Raw genomic sequence first — 11,105 nt, forward strand, 5'->3', positions numbered from 1 at the left:
ATACATATACATACACATACATACACACAGAAAGGAAAAGCACGAAATAGTCAGGAACACAGAAAGCATGAATTAAACAGTATATAGGACATACAGGGGGAAAAAGGAGAGAAAAAAGGGAATCTCCCTCTTTATACTTACAGCAACCAGTCAGCTAATTAATTCTAATATTTTAGAGTTCTGGGCTTTTTGTTGATAACTGGATTGGAAAAGATTTGTTTATTTAATTTGCCTACTGTTAACGGATGTGTTGTAAAATGAAGTGTGTTACATTTTTTAATAAGAGAAGGTGAAGAGATTATGAAATTGTTTTTATTTGTCATGATGAGGGTGGGATATCATATTCTTGAGGATATACACACACACAAACAAAAATTTTATTCCCTTTCTCCTTATTAGCTTGTATTTTTATTTTATTGTTCTATCTAAATCTTAATAAAAATACTACCAAAAAAGTAATTCAAGTCATTTATCTGGGGCACTTTGCTTCTGCTACCATATTAGTAAACTCCAATCTTTCTGGCATAATTTTCTGTTCCAAAACTGAAACCTTATTCTATACTTTCATATTATCTTCTCCCATGTTCTTTGTTCTTGGCTTGTTCACTGCTTGGATGTGGTTCAGAGCTCCAGAGATAAGCAGAATAAAATCAAAATAAATTAGAGGGAAACTGAAATTATTTCATCAAGCATATATAAAAGTCTAAACATACTATACTAAAGCATAAAAAGGTATTACTTACTATTCCAAAACCAAAATAATTTCTGTTGGCGTCTCATATACTTCATGCAAGTTAATAACCCATTGATTGCATTGTGCTAATTCCAGGACTGCAATCTCATGAATTATGTCCATTCGACAATCTTGGCCTTTTCTTCTTTTCCTCATGAACTTTGCTGCAAACTCTTTTTCAGTCTCTTTGTTTATACATTTCCTTACTACTGCAAATTTCCCCCTACAATTGGAGAGAAGGACAAGAGATAAACTGAATGCAAACTTAAAAGTATGATCAGTCCACCAGAGTACTCCTAATTAATGAACTTTAAAAGATCTTTTGGGGAGGAATTAGTTGAGAAACACAGAAGGATTGTGGAGATGACAATGTTAGTAACTTTCTTGGATATTGTGACTCAGAGAAATTAAAATATTTCTCTAGAAGCATGCACAATTGTTAATTTTCTCTTCAAATACATAAGAAAAGCCTTAATCTGTCTGTCTATAACTTCAAAACACATAGAAAAAAATCCAGATTGGGAAGCTATTTTGTGTGTCATTTGTTTTCATGTGTTTGAATGGCAGGATTCATGTCATGTAATGTGACTGTAAAAACAAAAGAGGTAAAAACAAAACTTTAATCTGAAGAATTTAACTGGCAAAATTAATTCTTGCAATAGCTTTATGTATATATTTTTAATTATTTTAACAAAAATGCCCAAATCACATTATCCACTTTAATTTTGATAAAATTATCTGGAAATGGTCTGGTAGTGTAAAGTAATTGTTGGGGAGCATATGAGGCCTATAATTTGCCCATTCTTGAGCTGAACATTAGGTTTAATAAATAGGGGCAATCATAATCCCTGCTTCTATGCAAAGATGGAAGCAACAGCTAGCATCAGTATCTTAAATATTTCAATTTTTTATATCTTCCTTGTGAAAACAATTTTATAACTTCTTTGGTGACAAAGATTTGCTGGGCAGGAGTATATCTATCAAGACAAAGAATAATTCAACTGAATTTACTGTTAATTGCAAAGATTTTTCTCTTATAAAAGGGTAATTACAATTGGTTTGCTATATATTTTTACTACAAATTCATATAGTGTCCATAAAACCAACTCTTAATGTATAAAATGAATATTTGAAAGAGTTGAAAAATAATTAATAGGCTATCAGTTTAGTGCAGTACAAAATCAGAAGATTAAATAATAGTTTCTCATGTTGTCCACTAATTTCAGACAGTAATACATAACTCTTTTTCTAATTATTTTCTTCTAAATATAATTTTGGTAAACATAAAAAGTGTGTTACAATTAATGTTTTTTTAATGTTTGTATTTTTCCATGTATGCTAAATAGGTAAATATACTTGTATTTTGTGATGGAGTATATTGTTTTTTTAAAAAATATCTAAAGAGAACTATATGCTGAGAAGAAACCCATACAGTACTAAACAAAGAAATAAAGATTCCCATCACCAATGGGATTTTTTGAATTCTATTAAATAAAACAGCTAAAATAACAAAATAAATTTCTCACATTTAAATTAAATGTAGAAATGTATATTTTTCTTTGATTATTGAACTTATGTAACTTTTTCTCATTTCATCATTGTGATTCTTTTTTTTATTTGAGCATCTAGTTAAACATAAACCATGCAGAAATCATATTGTCTGGCTTCTTGTTTCCTTTAATACAAACTTAATTCGAAGGTTCTTCCAAATCCATTTGATGCTTATTAATTTGACTATCATTCTCTAAATCAGACATGTCAAACTAAATCAGACATGTCAAACAGGCAGTTTAACACCCCTGCTCTAAATACTATTCATTCATAATAATTGTCAAAGTTAAAAGAAGTCCTATTCTTGATGGAAAAATTATATATTAATGCTGATCTCATTACATTACGTTACTATATTTGGGGGTAGGAAACACTAAAATATTTTAAATTATTACTTGTGTTTTGTATAAAAGAAAATAATAATAAAAAATAAATATAATATAGGAAATAAAATGGAGGAGAAAGTTAAATTCTTCTGTAATTATTGTTTTCTGATTTAGATATTTGATCCGTATGAAATCTGTATTTAACAGTTCCATAGAAACATTTCTGTTACACTGGCAATCATAATCAGGCATAATGAAAAGGGTGAAAGATTTAGTATGTGATTGTTGTTATTAAACATCAAGAAAATTCTGAGTCATCTATTTGAAATAAAAATGGAAATGGTGTACAAATTTTAGATCCAGATTCTGCTGTGTCTAATTATAAATCTATTTCCTTGATAACAATCAATACTATGATGTTAACACTAATTATGCTTTATAAATTACAGATGTTCCAACTACTATGTACCAGTCCAGAATGGATTGCATAGAATGAATGAGCTTCTAACAATATTAAACGTTGTTATTCTTCCTTTAACTCAAGTACGGTAGATATGATTTAGCAGAAGCTTCACATGGATCAATCCTTTGATGTACTTTCCTGGAAAGTTTGAGGGTGGGGTTTGACTTATTTAACTTTTTCCAAGTTCAAAATTTATAGTGATGGTGATTTCTAGTGGTAATCTCTCTCTCTCTCCCCACTACCTAATTATATTTATGTTGTGGAACATTCCAAAGATGTGCCTCTTTTGCACTCTCTCTCTCTCTCCCCCCTTACTCTATCATTTTTTTAAAAAAGTACAAATTCCATAGACAGAACAAGAATGTCAATCAGAGTGAAGCCATCTAAAAATGTCTTTTTCCCAAAGACCTCCAGACCTGATGACATACATGAAAGACTTCTTAAATGATATCAGGGAAGAAGCAAGCTTAACTTCAGGGTGTAGAATGTTCTACAAGGGACCCATAGCATGGAAAAATAACAATGATGGAGCCAACGTGTTATGTATTGGTGTAAAATACTTTCAAACCGTTATTGTTAACTACTGTGTCTGTTTAAACTCCATACTGCTTGTGTCCAGAGTTGTTACTTGTGTTTTGAGCTTTAATTCCATTGGCCACCGCCTAGCGGTGGTCCATATAAATAGAAGCTTAGCAGCAGTTCGTGCTGCTTCTGTGTTAACTTAATAAATGTGTTGTTGTTTTTCACCACCGCCTCGTCAATGCCTCACCAATCCCGATACTTAACAGTGGCGACGAAGGTGGGATATGCTGCTGAGGAAGAGAGAGCCAAAAGTCACTAGGGATAAGACCAGGCATCAGTGCCCTGGTAGGAATCATGTTCCCCCCTCTGCCTGCCAGCAAGCCACACTGCAGGCAACCCCATCCTAAGGGATCCGTCCCCAGGATTAACACAGAAGCCCTTAGCAGCACAAGGCATTGAGAGGTCAGCAACAGGTAACCATGGGCAAGGTCGGCAAGCTGTCGGATTTCGACATGTCACATCCCGAGAGGTGGAGCTCGTACGTCTCATGAGTTGAGAACTATCTGCGGGCTAACAAAGTTAGCGAAGATGGCTTAAAGGCCGCAACACTACTGGGGATGTGTGGCCAGGCGACATTCAATATAGCCGAAAACTTAGTCGCTCCAGCTACACTAGAGTCGGTCTCCTACTTTGAGTTCAAGAAAAAGCTCAAGGAACATTTTGAGTCGAAGTTCTCCATTATTGCATGGAGACATTCGTTTGAACAAAGGGAGCAGCAAACAGGAGAGTCTGCTGCTAAATTTATAGCCATGGTATGACAGGCGTCCCGGCTCTGCAATTTCACAGAACTTGAAGAGAGACTGAGAGACCATTTGGTATGCAGGTTGAGGAACAGGAACCTTCAGCAGAAGCTGTTTGCGAAGGAAACCTTGACGTTCCAAGATGCCCTGAAAGTGATAATGGCCGAAGAAGCTGCCGGGGGAGCCATCAAAGCCTTATGTCCCTCCAAGAACACTCCCAGCCCAAAACCCGTCCACCATGAGGACGCCGAAAGAGCTGACAATCCTGACATGGACAATGAGATTGACTGGCTGTGGAAGCTGCCAGAAAGAAGGCAGTGGCCATCTGAGAAGGCAGTTCCCTTCACTCAATGTGCGGGCTGTGGAGGCAGACACAGGCATTCGGATTGCAGGTTCCGTATAGCAATGTGCTGGGCATGTGGCAAACAAGGCCACATTGCCACCATCTGTAAAGGTCGCCAGAGGGATGTTCAACACGAAGAATTCCCCAGGAAAGGTACAGGGGCCTCAGGGCAGAACAGAGTTGGCTATTGCTCCAGTTTTTAGAACAGGTGCCCATTGGCCGGATGTGTCATGTGGAAGCCGTGCCCACCTCATTGCCGGCAATGGCAAAATTGTCCCGATATGTTGCGTGATGTCACGTGACATCACAAGTTTGACATGTCTATGTTAACAGATTTCCAAAATTCCCACGTAGCAGTTAAGGGAGAAGCTACACTCAAGGTTCAATTCAAAGAGTTTGAGGGTCCCCTGAACATTGTGGTAGTTGAAGGCCACCGCACAAGCCTCATCAACTTAGACTGGTTCGATGCCCTGGGCATCCATGTGACTGGCATTAACAGAACGCAAGCAGCGGACCTGTCGGCAGTTTGCCAGGAATTTGCTGATGTTTTCAGCCCTAGCTTAGGACAGTACAAGGGACTTCCAATTGCCCTCCACCTTGATCCAACCGTAACCCCAATCAGGATCAAGCCTCGCAGGGTGCCTTTTGTCCTCAAACCAAAAATAGATGCAGAGCTGGACAAGCTGGTGCAACAAGGCATGTTGCAGCCAGTAGATAGCAGTGTGTAGGAGATACCCATAGTTACACCACTTAAAGCCAACAGTGAGCTGCGCATATGCGCAGATTACAAGTGCACTATAAACAGAGCACTTCAACAACATGTATATCCGGTCCTTGTAGTCAGCCATATTCTGGCGTCTCTACAGGGAGGTTGCATATTTGCCAAATTAGATTTGGCCCAAGCCTACCAGCAACTGCCCATGGATGATGCCACAGCAGAAGCTCAGACCATAGTCACCCACAGAGGAGCTTTCAGGGTAAGATGCCTACAATTCGGGGTCAGTGTAGCCCCAGGGCTTTTTCAGAGTGTGATGGAGCACATGCTAAAAAACATTCCAGGTGTGTGCTTTTATTCCAATGATGTCCTCATACCTGGGGAATCAGTAGAAATCTTGGCAGAATGGCTCAAAGCTGTCCTTCAGCGTTTCCGCAAAGCGGGGCTGAAACTGAAGAGGGAGAAATGCAAAATAGGGGTAGATTCAACCGAGTTCCTTGGTTTCCGCATAGATACCACAGGCATTCATCCGGCTGAATCCAAACTTAAAGCAATTCAGCAGGCTTCCAGTCCTAAGTCAAAGGGGGAGCTTCAGGCATTCTTAGGGCTACTCAACTTTTATCATGCCTTTCTTCCACACAAGGCCGCAGAGCCTTACACAGGCTCTTGGACAAAAAAGCACAGTGGCAGTTGACGAGCATGCACAAGAAAAGTTTCTCGGCAGTGAAATCACTGCTGTCATCACACTCAGTACTGACACATTTTAAGGAACAGCTGCCTATCAGCATTGCATATGATGCATCCCCGTAGAGAATAGGGGCCGTGTTGAGCCATTTTATGGCTGACGGGAGGCAAGCTCCCATAGCTTATTATTCAAGGACTCTGTCTTCAGCAGAATGCAACTACACCCAAATAGATAAGGAAGCACTGGCCATAGTGGCCGGTATCAAAAAATTTCATGTCTACTTGTATGGCCACCCATTCACAGTCTTCACAGACTGCAAGCCACTTCTGAGCCTGTACACTTCGGACAAACATCTCAGATCCTTTCCCCACGGTGCATCTTACTTTCAGCCTATAGTTACAGGCTAATTCACAACCTGGGCAGGGAAATGGGCCATGCGGACTGCCTCAGCAACCTGCCCCTGCCACACTTAGAGCCAGACCCCGCTCCGGCTGCACACATCCTGGCTTTCCAGGATTTGCTGGAGTCTCCCCTTTATGCTGGGGACGTGGCTGCCAAGACAGCCTCCAACAAGACGCTAAGTCACGCTTTGAACTGGGTGTACACAGGATGGCCGGACATCAGTCCGGGGCCAAACTTTCAGAATTTTTATAAGAGGAAAGATGAGCTGTCAGCTCACAAAGGCTGCATTCTTTGGGGGAGTCAGGTCATAGTCCCGAGCTCCTTGAGGCCCAGGTTTTTAGAGTGTCTGCACAGGGGACATCCGGGAATAGTCCAGATGAAGGCACTTGCAAAAAGCTACCTATGGTGGCTGGGGTTAGATAAAGATATTGAGGCCCAAGTACATAGTTGCCACATTTGCCAAAGAATCCTTAAAGAGGATTGTAACCGGTGACTGGCAGCACAGGCTGGCAGACTTTTTACTCTGCCAATGCATGACTCCCTGCACTTCCACGGGCAGAAGCCAAGCAGAACTTAGATGGGGACAGCTCTTAATCACTAAGCTAGATCGGCTGCATCCAGACTGAGTTGCCTCAGACTCAGCACAGCCAAAACCACCACAAAGTTTGCAAGTTGGTGACCGGGTTTGGGCATGGAATTACAGTCAAGGGGCACTGTGGGTGGTAGCTGTGATTGTTAAGGTGTCAGGGTCACTCTCTTCTGAAGTGGTCCTAGAAGACGGTTGAGTGCTCCACTGGCACATCGACCAACTGCACCGGAGGCTAGTGAACCAGTCACTGGCTCAAGACTCTTGTGAAAGACAGACCCAGGGGCAGCACAACAGCGGCCTGGCAGCAGAGTCTACATCCACCAAGGAGACTCCCAGCCGAGGAGACGGGGAGGTTAGCAGTTGACAAATTACCCCCGCATGCAGAGACTGTGCCTACTGAGTGGAACTGGCAGATGGCTCTGATTTCCATGTATTTAACATTTGGTGTACTTTTTAAAAAAATTGATAAGTGCTTACACATATTTTCCCAACAATCCTATGAAAGAGAAAGAGAAACACAGACTTAAAATGAACTTCTACAGGTGCAGGTGGAAACCAAAGCTTAACAACTACATTATATTTTATCACAGTGTGATATATAGCTGTTTAACCTAGGCATATAATCAAAATTAACCAATGCAAAACTATAACTAAAATACATATATATATATATATATATATATATATATATATATATATATATATATATATATATATATATATATATATATGTATGTATTTATTAAATTTATACGCTTCGCATTTCGAGGCGTTATCTTTGAATCTGGAGTACAAAATCTTTTTTTTAAATGAGGACTGCATGTTTTCTATGGGAAATTACTGTGGCTTGCATATTAACAGTGAGAACTTTTATTTATTTATTTTCTTTCTTTCTTTTTCTTTTTCTCTTTCTTTCTTTTCTCTTTCCCCAGAAATTGCCCCTTTGTTCACTCATTCATTCCATGTAGATATTATAATAATCCACATCTAAACATCCATTTATCTTCTCCCTGGTAATCTGAATTTTAAAAAAAATGGAGTTATAGGGTCATTTGAGTGAAGAACAAGGAATGGTGAGCAGGCAATGTGCAAGGATGGAGTTAACTTTAGATTGTAGTGGCTAATATATATATTTTCTGTGATATTCTAGCTATGCTTCCCTTATCCTTATTTGGTGTTTCCTGTTCTTCTTAGATAGCCTCCAATTTCTCTTTTTTTACTTTTTTCCCATATTTCATTATCAAACCCCAAGAAAGAATCCCAAGAAAGAAAATAGTAGAAGTGGTTGTGACGAGGCAAGAGATTCTTACTTGCCACAGAAAAGTAGTGAGCCAAATTCAAGTTGTAAAATGTGTCATTTTTATTTAATTATCTCTACTTCCATCTGGAAAACTGACACACTGATTGCTTTATTATGCTATTATTGCAATATTAAGTGTGTTTGAAATTATCAGTAATGTAACAGAGCTTCCATTCAATTTACTTGTAAGGAAGTAAAAGCAACATACTTTCAACATACTAATTAATAAAACTCTTACTATTTTAGATTTAAATACTTCTACTAAACTGATATAAATCATCAAAACACATACATTTAAGATTTGTCATAAAGTGGTAACTATTAGATATCAAGCTATAAATTATAACTGATGAATTACAAGTTAGTTTTACACATACACTGATTTGTCAGCTTTCTATATATAATTTTAACTTCTTTCTACAACTGTAACATGAATTCCTACATATGTTAAAATTTAGCCCATACAAATAATGTATTAATGTATAGATTAAGTTAAAATTCTAATAGCAAAACATGATCATTTCATGGCCAATAGCTTAGGTCAATCTGTTCTTAAACTTTATGTGAAGCTGAACTGTCACTTATTACGTATCCACAAAAGATCAATTATTATGCAGCAATTTAATAACCATGCATTGTAAAATTTAAGTTGTTCCATAAAACTGACTGTAGACTTGTCTGAAATTCAAATACATGATCGTTATAATTTGCTTTAGTAAGATGTATATCATTTCCAGTATCAAAGATCATTTTACCTTTATTTATGCTTCTGCTTTATTTATGCTATAAAGTGGTAGTGCATCAGTTTAACTTTTTTAGTGATTTAATATGTCAAAAAATAGACAGCACAATCAATTAGCAAATCAGATAACCAAATGAAATGTGTTTATATTAGCACATATATAATTAAAATATAACCCCCCACACACAAAAACATGTATGGAAATATTGTCTATGAGTAACTTTAATATACAAACATTATCTTCTTTTGAAATATGTAAACATAATCTTTAAACAAACTAAAGCCATACTTTGATCCCTACAAATAATTTTTAAAAATACCATGCTGGCTGTATTTATTTCTTCTGACTCAGATTAAACCCTCTCAAGGTTGTCTCTATCTTTAGCCCTTTAATTAACAAGAGGCATTAATGACTAGACATTAGGCATTAATGACTAGACAACTGCTGAAGGCCTGAACAAAGTCTGAATCAGTAAAGAATAACCTCAGACTTGGATATTTAAAGCAAATGAGAGAAAGGTTCCTGATCAGACTGTTATAGTTTCTGACATCACACACTTTTAGAGATCCCTCTGAAAGAAATATATAATACCATATAACAGAGGTCCCCAGCCGGTTCCATGGAGAAAGGTTTTTCCACAGACCGGAGGGGGTATGGTTTTACATGCTGCCCCCCCCAGCGGATGGGGCTTTGCTTGTTTGTGCGTTGCTGGCATGCTGTGGCCCGGTACTGGTCCATGGACCGGGGGTTGGGGAGCCCTGCCATATAAAGCATTCTTTTTATATTAGATGCCTTTCTCTAGACATAGAAAAAACTTGTCTCTGTTTAAGACTAAAGATAATACAACTAGCAAGTTACATTTTTCTACTTCAAAAATGCTTAATAATTAACCTTCAATCATTGAAATATACAGATTTGTGAAAGCCCCATTGCATTTTACATACCTGTCTCCATACGCAGGAGGAGACAGCCTTGCTCAGGTTTACAGACTTCTCAAGATGAAGAACACCTATGTTTGGGTGTTCCAGTACGGACAATTAGAGACGGTAAGGAAAAGCCGAAGAAAAGTTGTGTAAAAAAGAGGTTTGGGTTGCTAGACGTTTGAGGAAAGTAATCTTGCGTCCAAAGTGGATAGGGTCCGGGCACAACCTTGACAGTGGGCTGTGGCAAGCGCGCCGCGGGGAGATTTTGGTCTTCTCCCCGAATAAGGAGACTTTGATAAGGCTCCCCGCCCTCTTTCCACCGCCTGTCCCTCACCGTCTTTTCCCGTTCTTCTCTCGAGGTCTCTCGCTTTTGCTACATCTCGGGCGGAGACTCCGCTGCCATTAAGTACCCCACGGTAATTTCAGGACCCAAACCATCTAGCACACTACAGGCGGAGGCAAAAGAGCGCCCTCTGCACCGTCCGGGTCTTTCCCCTGCCCGCCTTACCTGCCGAGTTCGCGGCCGGGGCTGAGGGTATAGCGGGCCTCGAAGGGCTCGGTGAGAAGGGACGTCTGAATCTCAGTCAGGAGCCCCCTGCGCTGCCCCTGAGGAGGCGCTCGGCTATTGCGGGAAGACCGCGGCGGCGGCTTTTGGTCCGGACTCATAGCCAATGAAAGTCCGAGAAGACGATGGCGAGAAGGGCAGTGCCCGCGGCTTCTCTCCTTCTTCTTACCTCCCTTCCGCTTGTTAAGCCAAAGCACCCGCCTTGCCTCGCCTCGCGTTTCACTTAGTAATTCGAAGTAGCAGCGACGGGCGGATGGCAGCCGTTCCGAGAACAGCCCCAGCCACGGCGGAGAGCCGCGAACAACCGCTACTCCCTCCCTCGGACTCCTCCTCTCCTAACTAGAAGTGACACCGCCCAGCCGCCTTACCTGCAGGGAAGAAAAAGGAGGGTGGGACGTGCTGCGAGAATGACGTCGGAGCCGTAACCGTTCTGACTCGACAGGCT

At 39.7% G+C, this 11,105-nt stretch overlaps 1 protein-coding gene across 1 annotated transcript in view; it reads right to left on the reverse strand.

Annotated features, from left to right (window-relative positions):
- The window catches only part of STK17A (serine/threonine kinase 17a), a 31,140-nt gene extending 20,271 nt beyond the window's left edge, over positions 1–10,869 (reverse strand). The window contains exons 1-2 of the mRNA XM_081343595.1: positions 10,604–10,869; positions 744–956 (exon numbers count right to left, since the gene is read on the reverse strand). Coding sequence (XP_081199721.1) covers positions 744–956; positions 10,604–10,761 — 371 coding nt within the window. The 5' untranslated portion in view covers positions 10,762–10,869. The remainder of the gene's footprint in view (positions 1–743; positions 957–10,603) is intronic.
- Between the last annotated feature and the right edge of the window lie 236 nt (positions 10,870–11,105).

This window comes from Vipera berus (assembly GCF_964194415.1).
Source record: "Vipera berus genome assembly, chromosome: Z".
Classification (NCBI taxonomy): domain Eukaryota; kingdom Metazoa; phylum Chordata; class Lepidosauria; order Squamata; family Viperidae; genus Vipera; species Vipera berus.